This window comes from Apodemus sylvaticus, chromosome 17 (genome assembly GCF_947179515.1).
Source record: "Apodemus sylvaticus chromosome 17, mApoSyl1.1, whole genome shotgun sequence".
NCBI lineage: Eukaryota > Metazoa > Chordata > Mammalia > Rodentia > Muridae > Apodemus > Apodemus sylvaticus.
In genome coordinates, this window is record NC_067488.1 from 47,246,515 (window position 1) to 47,260,577 (window position 14,063).

The 14,063-nt window shown below is 52.8% G+C and overlaps 1 protein-coding gene across 1 annotated transcript in view; it reads right to left on the reverse strand.

Moving 5' to 3' along the window:
* The window catches only part of Tmprss6 (transmembrane serine protease 6), a 25,420-nt gene extending 11,740 nt beyond the window's left edge, over window positions 1-13,680 (reverse strand). Inside the window, exons 1-9 of the mRNA XM_052160889.1 lie at window positions 13,446-13,680; window positions 9,116-9,249; window positions 8,123-8,190; window positions 7,417-7,595; window positions 7,117-7,158; window positions 2,436-2,640; window positions 1,670-1,806; window positions 241-353; window positions 1-57 (exon numbers count right to left, since the gene is read on the reverse strand). The exon at window positions 1-57 is cut by the window's left edge and continues 53 nt beyond it. Coding sequence (XP_052016849.1) covers window positions 1-57; window positions 241-353; window positions 1,670-1,806; window positions 2,436-2,640; window positions 7,117-7,158; window positions 7,417-7,595; window positions 8,123-8,190; window positions 9,116-9,249; window positions 13,446-13,680 — 1,170 coding nt within the window. The remainder of the gene's footprint in view (window positions 58-240; window positions 354-1,669; window positions 1,807-2,435; window positions 2,641-7,116; window positions 7,159-7,416; window positions 7,596-8,122; window positions 8,191-9,115; window positions 9,250-13,445) is intronic.
* Window positions 13,681-14,063: the final 383 nt, after the last annotated feature.

Here is a 14,063-nt window from a genome sequence, read left to right on the forward strand (position 1 = left end):
CCTCCTCAGTGCGTAGGCATCAAACCAAAGTGCCAAGCCATAGTCCAGAGAGGGTACCTGGGAAAGAAGGGCAGGCAATCATGTGTCGCATAGTGGGTGTGGGCAGGCCAGGGCACTTGCCTGCTCAGATAAAGAAGCCCCCACCTTCCCACTTTGTACTTAGCCTATGAGTACTTGTGCTGAAGGCCCTAAGGATTGCTCTGGGCAGAGAGGGCAGGCTGCAGGAGAAGTGGAACTCACCCTGAGATGCCAGGAACAGTGGGTACTGGGCGAGTAGTAACTGGGGTAGTAGGGTGTGCGGAGGAAGCCCTGTGGGTCCAGTCGGCCCTCTAGGGTCAGGTTCACCTGACAATCTGGATCCAAGAACAGCTATTAGGATGGTTGGGTCCCTTGGCCCTCCCCATAGTGCCTCACTGCACCCCATTAACAGCAAAGCTCAGGTCCCAACATAGCTGCGTAAGTGTGCCTCAGTTTCCACATCCACAAAATGGGGAGAAGAGTACAGAGCTCACCCAGCAGCGAGTAGATGCAATGGGCACAGTTCCATCTGCTGAATAACAAGCAGGCTGCACTTAACAGTGTGCAACATCTGCTTGCAGTGGGCCTCACAACGCAGCTGTGGGAGGGAGCTGCTGCCTTTGCAAAGAGGGAGGGGCTGAGGGGAAGACTCCATGCTGCAGCATTCGCTTAACATGCGTGAAGGCCCCGAGGTCCATCCCAGCCATGTATACACACACACACACACACACACACACATGCACACACACATGCATGCACACGTGTGCACACACGTACACACACATGCATTCACACACATGCACACATGCACTCACACACACATGCACATATATGCATGCGCGCACACTGATGAGAGTTACAGAAGAAGGGTGGCTTGGTCAAGTCACGCAGGAAGAGGCTCAGGGTGGAGGCGGCAGAGCTTGGGTTCTCAGGTCACCTGTCCCTGGGCTCCAGAGCCCCAAACCCTCCCTTGGTTTTTCCTGGAGACTCTGGTGCCTGAGAACCCAAGAGAACACACTTGTCACGCCTGCAGGGACAGCCGGAGGTCTGTGGGCGAGCCCGGGGATGGCTGGGAGTAGGAAGAGCCACCAGACACCTCAGCAGAAGGCGACTCTGACTGAAACCCCAGTGCCAGCTCAGGCAGGGTCCAGCCCTAGGTCAGGCAGGGTCCAGCCCTAGATCAGGCAGGGTCCAGCCCTAGCTCAGGCAGGGTCCAGGCCTAGCTCAGGCAGGGGCCTCAAGTTAATTCTGCTAACCCAGAGGATGGACAGCATGGGGACAGGGAGGGGTGGGGTGGGAAGCGAGAGGCGGGAGAATTGACTGAGGCTGGGGATGAGCCAAGACCCCCTCATCCTAGGGGTCTCCCAGGATGGACACCTTTGCTGGGGGCTGCCAGGGCCCCGGGTGGAGTGTGAAGGAGAGAGAGAGAGAGAGAGAGAGAGAGACAGACAGACAGACAGACAGACAGAGACAGAGAGACAGAGAGAGAGACAGAGACAGACAGAGAGAGAGAGAGAGAGAGAGAGAGAGAGAGAGAGAGGTGGGAAGGGAGGGGAGGGGACTGCTGCTCACTGGAGGCTTCCAGAGCAGGGCAGGCCACCAGCGAGCAGGGCCCCTGTCCGTGTCCCCCTCCATCCTTGGAGACCCTCACCCTGGAAGGCCACAGACTTCACGGAGAGCAGGAAAGGGTCATAGTAGCTGTGCAGCCCCTTCTTCCACACCACAGCCATGACGGAGCCCGACGCCAGCACCTCCATCACGGGTTCCTGGCGACTGCACCCATAGACCCTGATGGAGCAGAGAAGTGTACAAGATGCTATGATCCACGAGACACAGAAATGACACCACCTTGTCCCCTGGCATCAAACAATGGCACGACTCAGCACTGCCTGCCCCATTTCCCACCGAGTCTTCCAGGTACAGCACCCCTGTGTCCATCTTAGAGGAGATGGTCAGGGCCCCAGAGACCCCCAGCTACCCAGTACAGAATGAGGGTCACAGTGGCTGCATATCTTCAATATTGTCTATATCACAAAATGGTGAGCAAGAGTATACACCCATTTTACAGATGAGAAAAACTGAGGTTCCAAAGGCAAACACTTTTCAAAGGCACACAACTAGGATGCAGCAGAGTGCTGGTTGAAATACCCAGCTGCTGCCAGGTTCTGGAGTGTTCTAACAAGCCATGTGCCCTCCCAGAGTTGACCTTAGAGATCACCTACAACTGGTTAGTTACACATCCAGATGGGGAAACTGAGGCTCTGAGAAGGGAATGGAGACCACTGCTTGGCACACAATCTTGTAGCCTCCCCTCCCTCTGCCCTCCACAGCAGCCATTTGGCCCTGAGGCTGAGGTTGCAACACAAGGTGTGACCTTTGACCCTGGGTCTCCCTCAGCACTTCAGGGAGGGACTCACGAGGTGATAAGTCTCTTCTCCAGGGGCCCAGCCGCATCATACATCGCCACCCTATCTCTGCAATCGACCCGGGTCCACTCCAGCCGCAATTTGAGCATGAGGTCCTCAGGCCCCTGCAGATGCCACAGGCAGCTAGTGGTCTGCTGGTCGGGCCCCCTCAACCGGAGGACCTGGCCGGGGTTCACGTAGCTGTAGCGATAACAGCCTGGAGACGGAAAAGGACAGAGCCCTTAGCCAGGAAGAGAGACTGGGAACGGCCGCAAAGCCTTCTCCAGCCGTGGTAGAGGGCAGGGGGGAGAGGGGCTGGGCCGGGCTCGGGCACCCACCTTTCTTCCCCGCCTCCCTGTGGCTTCCCTGCCCAGCCTCTGACTCACACGCTCATTCAACCATTTGACAAACTCACGGAGCCCCATGGGCCGGAATGAGTGGCCAGCACAGACAGCAAAGAAGAAGATGAAGGCCTTGAACCCAGTCCAAGGTGTAGGGATGCCCAGGAGCAGAGAGGCCTGGGGAAAGCTTTGCAGGGTCTTGTCACAGAGCAGGCATTGCAGGAGGACAAGATAGGGAGGAGGAGGCAGGCCCGGATCACAGCAGGACCAGCACTGCCCTGTCCTGTGGCCACAGGGAGCAGAGGAAGGTTAGGCCGGGCAAGGCGATGCAGGCTGGCATGGCTGCCCCTGGAGTGACACTGTGCAGGCTGAGAGACCAGTAAGTTGGCTGCCTCATCCACCCTCAGAGTTAAAGGGCCAGTGCCACACACAAGGATGCTGGGAGATCCGGGTCTAGGGTCTCACACCTACCATCCTGTCCCCTGCCCTTAGCAGCTCTCTGGTCACTTTCTACACCGGGAGGCTGGCTTTCACATCTGTATACTGAGGACAGTGACCCACGCTCACGGGGCTGCCACAGCCTGGGGACAGTACACACTGGGACACACAGCATGGAGCCAGAAATGCCATAAGCATTGGATAAAAGCAGTGTGTCTTCCTGTGACTCTGAGGGAAAAGCAGCCGAGTTGTCACCGCGCAGCTGTCCCTCGTGGCTGAGGCTCAGTCCCAGCCAATAGCTACCCTCGTTTCACAACTCCTTCTGCATCTCACCAGACCCCACACCCCGGGATATCCCTCCATTAAACTCAACTTAATTTGATACATTGAGTCTCCTGATTAAGCATAATAAATTAAGTGCACTTATAAAATTTAATTTACTTAAGCTTGTTTAATGCCTGAGCTTGGCCACCATGACAGAGCTAGCGAAGCCGTACCTCCTGGGTACCATTAAGGCCGCCCTTAAGCTTCCTGACGCAGGGAGGCCCGGCGCTCTGCCAGCAGCCTGGGGGAATCTGGGACTGAACCTGAGACACGCAGGGTGGGTGAGGGAGGCTGTTAGGGCCAGCCTGGCACCGGCAGCCTTCTGCTGTGTGACCCTGCCCAGTAGCTTAGCCACCCTGAGACCTGGCATACATAAACAACCTCGCCCTATCCTCTGCGTGATGCTGAGAGCCAGGAAGGGTCTGCTCCCTCTCCTGCCCTGGCCAACCAGACTCCAGTGGGATCCGTACCTCCTGGCACAGAGGCTGCCTCAGGCCTCTGCCTAGGGAAGCGAGAGACCAGTCTCTGCTATCTGGCTTCTCAGAGATGTCTCTGTTCTTTGAACCTTGCTTTAAGCCCACACCTTGCGCTAGCCATTTTAATAATCTTTGTTTTTGAAAAGTAATGGAGTGGAGATAGTGCCCTCCTGTCTAGGACTGAGAGTCCTGCCCCAGCACCGGATGGAGGCAGTAAATACGCACGCCCGAACTAGGCCTCTCCCCCGCTTTGCTCATGGTATGTGGAGTCACAGCTCATCTGGCCAAGGGGCCCTTCCCCTCTAGACCAAGGAAGTCCCAGCTCCCCAGGCTTCGGCCTGACACTCGGCCTGGGTCTGAAGCCCCGGCCTCTAGGAAGGCTTTGGATGCTGAATCAAAAGCCATTTCCTCCTTCCTCCCTGGATCCCCTCACCTGACTCCTTGCTGTGCCTTGCCGCTATGTCTCCCTCCATGCCCTGCACAGAACCGTTCTTTCCCTCACAGCCTTATCTGTTCTGGCTCTGGCACCTGGCCTGGGATATTCTGTGTGTCTGTCTCCCAGTGGGGATCAGAGCTCACAGCAAGTAGCAAGTGTGTATGTGTGTGTGTGTGTGTGTGTGTGTGTGTTGTGTTGTGTTCTGTCACCAGGGTGGCCACAGTGTAAGCAGGGGCCTGGCAGAGGGGAACTCACTCTACTCGGAGGGTGCCAGCAGGCTGGAACCACATGACTGGTGTGCATGACCCCTGGGTTCAGTTCTAGCACTACAAAAAGAGAGAGAGTTTGACTTCTCCCCCAACCCTTTGACCTCTGTGGGCACCCACACAAGCCACAAGCCAGAAGCACAGCTCCGCCACCAGAAACGCAAGGCTTTGCACCAGAGCAGACATGGCATAGACCACGGCCTGCACTGGACACCACACGGATGATTCCTACAGAAGTGACACCGGAGGCTGGCCATGACTAGCAGTTGCCGCTGAGGCCCAGCATTGTCTATCCTGGCGCACCGAGGGTGACCAAGCTGACACTGACACCTTGCTGACCGTGACCTTTCAATGGAGCCCCATACAGCAGATGGATGGAGGAGGGCGGTGGCTTCTCTGGGGTGTTATTTTTGTTTCTGACAGGGTCTCACTGTGCAGCTCAGGCTAATCTCAGAGTCCTATGGTTCCTCCTCGGCCTCCCGAGTTCTGGGGTTGACACTTGTGCCACCACGCTCAGGAGTGTGATGCTACTTTTAAAGCCATCCCCTGTGATGAAACAGGAAACCACCACAGATGGAAAACAGCGAAGAGGATGGTAGGAAGACAGCAAGAGCCTTCCCGACTGCGCAGAGTTCTCAGTGTGGCGCTCAGGGCCAGACTCTTCATATTAACACTAAGACCCTTGTTTCTTTTGCCTCCTGGTGTAAAAGGTGAGTGTCCCAGGACTCTGTGACCTGTGATGTCACAGCAGACCAAATATAGACACCCACAAGGTGGCCATCCCTGAAGCCAACAGACAGGTATCACAATACCTTTCTTCAAGGCAGATTGGTTTTAGGAAAAGCTGCCACTTCTTATAAAAAATATTTTATTGATGTGAATGGACTTGTTGTCATTCTAAGAATAAAGTTCAGTGTGGTGACCCACACCTGAAATCCCAGCACTCAAAAGGCCAGGCCAGGAGGACTGAGAGTTTGGGGCCAGCCTGTGCTGCATAGGGAATCATTTTCTTCAAAATAAAATTTTAGGTTGGGCAGTCATGGCGCATGCCTTTAATCCCAGCACTTGGGAGGTAAAGGCAGGCAGATTTTCTGTAAATTCAAGTCAAGCCTGGTTTACAAAGAGAATTTCAGGACAGCCAGGGGCTACAGAGAAAAACCCTGTCTCAAAGAAAAAAAAAAAGACTTTTTAACTAAGAAGCAAAATTGGAGCTGCTATGGAGGTTGGCTTCTAGAACAAGAAGGAAAATGCATTTGCACAAGTCATTTTCCAATAGATAGATAAATATAGATAGATAGATAGATAGATAGATAGATAGATAGATAGATAGATGATAGATAGATAGATAAATGATAGATAGATAGATAGATAGATAAATGATAGATTGATAATATATAGAAAGATGATTGATAGATAGATGATAGATGGATAGATATTTAATTGATAGATGATAGATAGACAGACAGACAGACAGACAGACAGACAATGGAAACAGGGTCTGTGTTCCTGATCTCCATCCACATCACCGCTTGTCAAGGCAGGTATATCTGGCCCAGCTCAGAATAACTCTGAATGGGAATCTTGGCCTTAACGTTTGAAATGTGCTTTGAGGTCAGCGCTCCTATCCAAGGGCAGGGGAAGGGAATCAGAACAGGCATACCTAGGATTTGAAACCATCTTCCTCCCTGAGAGGGGTCGAGGTGCTCACCCCTGCTTCCACTCTAGGTGGCAACTCTGCCTGGCATAGCAGGAATCTGAGCACGAGGGCTTGTGTCGTGGGGTACAGTCACCTAGATAGCACATTGTGTGTACAACTCCAGGAGTCACCAGTCCACAGACTACAGCGTGCATGGTACCCCTAACCTTGCACAACAGAGTGGGCTGCCTAGCACCTGGTTACTCAGCCCTCAGCAGCAAGCCAGTATGGCCTCTGGGAGAAAATCAAAGTGATTCTAACAGTGTGATATCAGGCAGAGAGTGGAGGGTGGGCTAGCTCAGCTGAGGAGGAAAGGGTAAAGAGAGAGTTCTTGAATGTGCGTGAACCATACCCTCTCACAGACCTGTTTAAGTGCTGCGAGGGACCGAGCATGGATTGGCAAGATGGTTTGTACCTTCAGAAGGAAAGAGGGTGGGCGGGCAGGTTGATTTGAGTGACAGGCAGCAGCGGTAGGTTTCCACGTGGCTCCCCACAGGGGCCAACTCACACTCACATCTAAGACACAGGCATGCAAGCACACGTCTACCTGGGTCCCCAACCCAGGCTCAGAGCCCTCACCCAGGTCCCCCCCACCGTGAGCATTTCTAGATTGGGGTTCCCTGTCCCCACAGTGGAAGCCTTGGGACCCCCACCCCCACGATGGACCAGACAAGAGGACCTCGGAAAGAGGTCAAAGCAAGGACACAGCAGCGTACCCAGCGTGGAATTCAGTACGACTATGTCGTTCACGCTCGCTTCTGTCAAAAGGAAATGAACAAACAAATAAACAAGGGCAAAGCCAAATAAATAGAACACCGAAAATAAGAACAGGGAAGAGGAGCCGAGTTAGGCTCGGCTGGCCAAGGTAAGCCCTCCATGCAGTCCGCCCCCGCCCCCACCATCACCCTTGACCTGGCTCCAGGATCACCTGAGCATACCACCCCCCAGAGTGGGGGCAGCCTCCCCAGGCCTTGCTGCTCTAACCCCCCCCCCAGGATTCCCCTCGCAGTACTGACCCAGGATCACCAGGCCTTCCGGGTCCACCTCATATTCGGTCCTATAGGAAGCCAGGGTTGAGCTGTTGGACAGTAGCTCACCCACCAGGAGCTCATGCACCACCTCAGGGCTCAGGGTCTGCCGTTGGTACTCGGGGATGTCAAGGATAAACCAGAAGAAGCAGATGAGGGGTCCCTCCCTATGCAGACAGAAGTGAAAGGGGCCTGAAGTCCTGTCCCCGCCCTGTCTCTGCCCAGTCCCCGCTCAAGGGAACTGACTGAGACTCAGACCCACTGGGAACCAGCTATACCTTCTTCCCATTCTCATCCAGAGGAGAGACAGAGTCACAGGAGGTCATGGCAGAACCAGATATGACCAGGCAAACCCAGCCGGGACTGGAGAGTCCCGGGCCACATGCTTTCAAGCACACTCTGAACCTGGACCCACTTACACCAGGCATCCCCAGTCACGGTGTGGTGTGAACCCTGTTACAACAACACTGCCATTTGTAGATGACAAGACCGAGCTCAATAAAGGGGAACCACCTGTCAGAGGCTAAGTCCCAGCCCCGTGCCTCCATTCCCCCCCCCATGTTCTTGTTTTCTTTATAATGGAGTTTTGAGGTAGGGTACGGTTAGGGCATTGTGTCAGCTGCCTACAGGGTCCAGCCCTCATGCCTTTAGATCTGTGGCCTTCACAGGGGCCCTCTGGGCCGGGACAACTCACCCAAAGGAGTAGATGGAACTGGAGTTGTAGTAAGTACCCAGGCGGGTGCTGGCAACCAGTTCTTGCAGCTGTGAGAAAGAAGACAATGTCCTGGTTACCTCCACGGTGACATAGGCGCAGGCTTCCCACGTCCCTTCTGGTCATCAAGTCTGTGCTTGCCACCCTCACAAGCACAAGGTTAAGCCAGGTCACCTGGACTGGGGGATCCTAGACCACGTGCTTTCAAGCACACCTTGAACCTGGCCCCATTTACATCAGGCATCCCCAGTCACGGTGTGGTGTGAACCCTGTTACAACAACACCGCCATTTGTAGATGACAAGACCAAGCTCAATAAAGGGGAACCACCTGTCAGAGGCTAAGTCCCAGCCCCGAGCCTCCATTGTCCTCACACCTTGTCCCCGACCCCATCCCACCCCACCACCGCCTCTGGTATAGCCAGCCCACTCTGGGAGTTCGGATTGCCTGCCGTACAGCTGAGAGCAGTGGAGGTGTGTCGGCAGAGCACACTCGGACACAGGATGAAGAGCTCTGTGGGTGTCCCCTGTGAGGACATCTTGATGCTCATAGGGGTGCATAATATTCAGCTCTTTGGATCTCATGGCTGGGGATGCCTCCAGCATTGCCACTAGCCCCTCTGTCCCCCCAAATGATAGTCCTGTACCTGACTGAGAGTGGAAGGAGCTAGCAGTCCCCTGTCCCTAGTGCAATGATCATTACATTGTGTGAAGGGGGAAGGGTCCTGATTATGTCACCTGCAAGTTACCTATTGCAAGAGGCGAAAATCCAGGTCTCTTTCTAGTCAGTTGGAGCCTGTGTATGACCTTGCCTCTCCAGGATAGTCCTTTCCCATGGTACCCAGGACAGGGTCTCCCCACCCCCACCTCACCCCCATGAGCATTCCTAGCAAAGTGATGGACAAACCTACCGGATGCCCAAACACATGGTTTTGCCCTCTCACATTTCCCCCTCCTGCCCTCCCATCCCTCCCTACCATCTTCTGGGCTTTGGCAGTTTCACTGCGGAAAGCGATGGACTCCCGTCGGGCCAGGTCCTGAGAGAAGTGTCGGTTGAGCACACGGAGGCTGCCAGAGTACACTTGGCTTACGGTCACTTCCGCCTTGTACCCTGGTCAGAAAGAAAGGGGTTATGGAGGGAGCATGTCCAAAAGTCTCTCGTCTCTCTTACCTCCTGTCACTCCAACCCGCCGAGCGTCTTGTGCTCCCAAGGCAGCACTGGTCCCCCTACTTCTTCTCCTCATCCTCATCTACCAAGCTAACAGGGCTCCCCAAAGTGGCTGAGCATCTGCTGTGTTGGGTAGACTGGAAAGGAGGTGCAGGAAGCAGAGAAGCAGCTGTGTGGCCAGAATGGAGGCCTGCAGGTGTGTGGCCACGGGGAACAGGAGATTGTAGGGACTGGTGAGATCTGTGTTTTGCACACGTGGGATTTGAGGGAATCCTTGGGCATTCAGGGGTCGAGGCAGCAACAGTGGGGGAGGGCAGCCTGAGGACAGACTTGAGCTGGACAAGCAGAATCGGGAGTGGCCGTGGATAAAGGACGCTGACCACTAAGGATGCCAAAGAAAGGTGGATAGAGACAAAAAGGAGACTCTTCCTTGGCAGAGGATGCTGAAGAAATGAGGTTGACTGTGGCAAGGAAGACTGCGTGCTCCTAGCCCCCTACAACAAGGGACACCTGGCTCCAAGATTCAACAGTGGCCATGACAGGGGCTGAAAGAGCTGGGAGTGGAGCAGAGCCTGGCCCCACAGGGTGTGTGAGGATAGATGTTCACAGGAGGTCTCCGCACGTCGTATCACCCTCTAGGAACACTGCAGTGAGAGAAGAGGCTAAGAGGGGCTCTCAAGGGTCCACAGAGAGTGGAAAGAGTCCCACTGTGAGCGGGAGGCGGAAGCATTTGGAATCTGGCTTTAGACAGCTCTTGAGGAGGGTGGGAGGCAGAGCCCTAGTAGGGGGAGGGCTGGTGTCTGATGTCCTGAGGTCTCTCTCTCTCTCTCTCTCTCTCTCTCTCTCTCTCTCTCTCTCTCTCTCTCTCTTTATTTCGATATTTTTTTTATTTACATTTCAAATGATTTCCCCTTTCCTGGCTCCCAACTCCCCGAAAGTCCCATAAGCCCTCTTCCCTCCCCCTGTTCTCCCATCCACCCCTTCCCACTTCCCTGTTCTGGTATTCCCCAACACTGCTGCACTGAGCCTTTCCAGAACCAGGGGCCACTCCTCTGTTCTTCTTGGGCATCATTTGATGTGTAGATTATATCTTGGGTATTCCAAGTTTCTAGGCTAATATCCACTTATCAGTGAGTGCATACCATGATTGACTTTTTGAGACTGGGTTACCTCACTTAGTATGATGTTCTCTAGCTCCATCCATTTGTCTAAGAATTTCATGAATTCATTGTTTCTAATGGCTCCATTGTGTGATACCACTTATTTTTGTATCCATTCCTCCATTGAGGGACATCTGGGTTCTTTCCAGCTTCTGGCTACTATAAATAGGGCTGCTATGAACATAGTGGAGCATGTGTCCTTTTTGCATGCCGGGGAATCCTCTGGGTATACTGAGGTCTCTTTTTCGAGATGCTTTTTCTCAGGGAGTAGGAGGGGATGGGGCCAGTCTGGAGCTGTGGGGTGACTGGGAGAATGAGGGGCTCAGCCATTGGATCCCACAGAGCAGCAATGAAGCCAGGCAGATTCATCTTGCTCCTTGCCCAGCTATCAGCCATGCTTTGGGCTACCCACTATTCTTCTAAGATGGTGGGGCATGCTTCCCATCTATCTATTGCTCATCCATCCATCTGTCTGTCTGTCCATCTGTCTATCTAATCTATCCATCTATCCATCTATCCATCCATCCATCCATCTACCTATGAATCCTTTCTTCCTTTTTTTCTATAGCTACCTATTTACCTATCTACCTATAACTATCTATCTATCTATCTATCTATCTATCTATCTATCTATCTATCTATCTATCTGTCTGTCTGTCTGTCTATCTATCTATCTATCTATCTATCTATCTATCTATCTATCTATCTATCACAGCACTATCTCTCATGCTGGCCTGGGTAGGAGGAGTCACCCTAATAGCTCCCACAGGGGCCTCTTCCTCTCTGAGTCCTTTTAGGGGTTGTCATTTTCTGGTAGGTTGTAGAGTGCTCACCCCATGCCCTAGGTCTGCAGCCCCAGGTAGAAGCCCACTGGGGCACAGGACAAAGGGTTAGAGAGATGATTGTCATCTGAGTGCCTGGCTCTTCAACCCTGAAGACTAATTACCCAGCAGCTTAATGAGACTGCACTCCGGCCTGCAGTATTTGGGGTACTGGCTTCCTGCTTCCTGGTGAAGGGCTGCTCTGAGGAGAGCTATGAGTCACCTGAAGCCAACCGCTGTTGAACATGGGTATTACAATGGTTCCTTTTACGTCAGCTTGTCACCAGCTAGAGTCACTGGGAAGAAGAAACCTCAATTGAGAAAATGTTCTCACCGGATTGGCCTGTGGGCAAGCTTATGAGACATTTTCTTGATTGATAGTTGATGTGGGAGGGCCCAGCTTGCTGTGGGGGTGCCACCCCTGTACTGGTGGATGCTACAAGAAAGCAGGCTAAGCAAGCCACAGGGAACAAGCCAGTAAGCACTGTTCCTCTCCAGCCTCTGCTTCAGTTCCTGCTTCTGTGTCCTGTCCTGACATTCCCGGTGATAGACTGTTACCTGGAAGCGTAAGGTGAAATAAACCCTTTCCTCCACAAGTTACAAGTCATGGTGTTTTATCACAGCAACAGAAACCCTAAGATAGGGATCTTCAGTGTGCCACCTTTGTTGAATCTGAGCTGGATTAGGTGGATCTGTCTGCCTAGTGCCTCCCCATGTGTTCAGCCTCCCAAGTCCTGTCAATGGACCTGAAATTGTACCAGTGAATATGTTCAGAAAGAATCCTATACAACTATTTAATGGAAAGCTTCTAATCATGTATGTAAGATTAGATCTCCCATCTGGGATTTCCAAATCCCCTTAGCCTCCTCGGTCATGACAAGCACGTTATAATTGTATTTGATACCACAGTGGAATCATGGAGGACCGGAACCATCACCAGAGCCTAGCACAATCCCTGTGCCTGTCACTGTATTATGTATGTATATATATATATGTATGTATGTGTGTACGTATGTATGTATAGATTATGAATGAATGATTGACAGATGAATAACATGAATAGTTGAATGCTTGAATGGTTGAGTTGTTGATGATAGATGGATTCATAGATGATAGATAGACAAGTAAGTGAATAAGTGGATAGATAGATGGTTCATGAATGGATGGCAGATAGATAGTTGGATGGTGAATGGACCATGGATGAGTAATGGATGGATGATGGTTGGATAAATGGATGAGTGGATGGTCATTGGGTAGATGGGTATATGATAATAATGAAATGGTTGGCAGAGGGATAAATGGATGAACAGATGTTGGATGGATGGATGGGTGGGTGGATGGGTGGATGGATGAATAGATGGGTGGATGATAGATGTTGGATGGATGGATAGATGGACGAATGGGTGGATGATACTTGGATGGATGAACAGACAGATAATTAAGCCTTCTATTCCTTATGGGAAACATTTTCACAGGCATCTCATTGATCCACTTTCTTCCACGCTGTGGGGTTGGAGGCGAGCTATCCCTGTCTAACACGTGGGAATATGGAGCTTTGAAGCCCCTGGGCCCAAAGCATGGCCAACCGCTTCTGGGACTCCATGGGACTGCTCGAGGGACATGGTTTCAGAGCCAAAGGGCCCAAGTTAGATGTGAGGAAGAGGTTCACCAGCCTGGATGCTCTCTAGTGGTCCTCTTGACTCTCTATGCCAAGCCCTGGAGATTCAGAGGTGACGAAGCCATGGTCCTCTCTCCAGAGGAGCCCATGGGGCTCAAATGAGCAGAGGCACTAATTGGTAGCAAGTCCCATCGGTACCTATGGCCTCCTGCAGCAGAGCACGTTGGCTTTGAGCCCAAGGGAGAGCCTAAGAGGGCTGTAGGGAAAGAATGGCATGCTCACACACCCTGGCTGGTCCAGACCCAAGAATTGGGTGCTGAAGAGTCTTCTATCCCTGGCACACTAAGCCATAGGTCTAGCAGTATACCCACCTCAAAGTATATGGTTACTCAGACTACAAGGAGGGGGGGAAACACCATAGAACATGGAATCTTGGTTCATCCCATGTGTTCCTCACAGCCGAGACAATCCTCCTTGTGTCTACCCTGAACCCTCCCGGGGTGGGGTGGTCACTTCAACTGGATTCTCATTTTTCATTACCTAGGAAATACCAAAGCATGACTCCTGCTGAGGCCAGCGCAGCCAAGACCAGCAACAGTGGCGTGAAGCGGACGTAGTCCCGGTCTTTCCTCTTGGTGTTTTGGGGGGCCTTGAACATCCCTTCTGGCTCGGCAGCTTCCTCTCCATCTCCCGCATCGCCCTGACCATCAGCCGCTTGGGGAGCCTCGGCGGCGGGCATCCTGGTAGAACAGGGGAGCTGAAAACATCTTGGCATCTGTAAGGGAGCCTTTGCTGAGACCCAGTGGTGCTCAGAAGCAAGGCAGCACCCCTGCTCTTTGCATGGGAAGGCAGGCACCTGGGAAGTGGTGACTGCAGGTGGCTACTAAGCAGCTCACAGGGAGTAGAAGTGGCCTCGGGAGGACATCCCAGAAGGCAGGCAGCAGGACTGGGTGGTTTGCCTCTCGGTGGGTCCTGAAGTAGTGCCCATAAACAGGTGGCAACCCTCTCTGTGTGGGTCTCGTGTAAGCCTCTCAGGACTTTGCACCCTTTGGACAGATGAAGAAGGTGAAACCCAGAGGGTCCTGGGAACAGCTCAGGTCAGGATTTGCCTTATTATCCTTGTATTTAAATGTTATTTACACAGATGAACAAAAATTG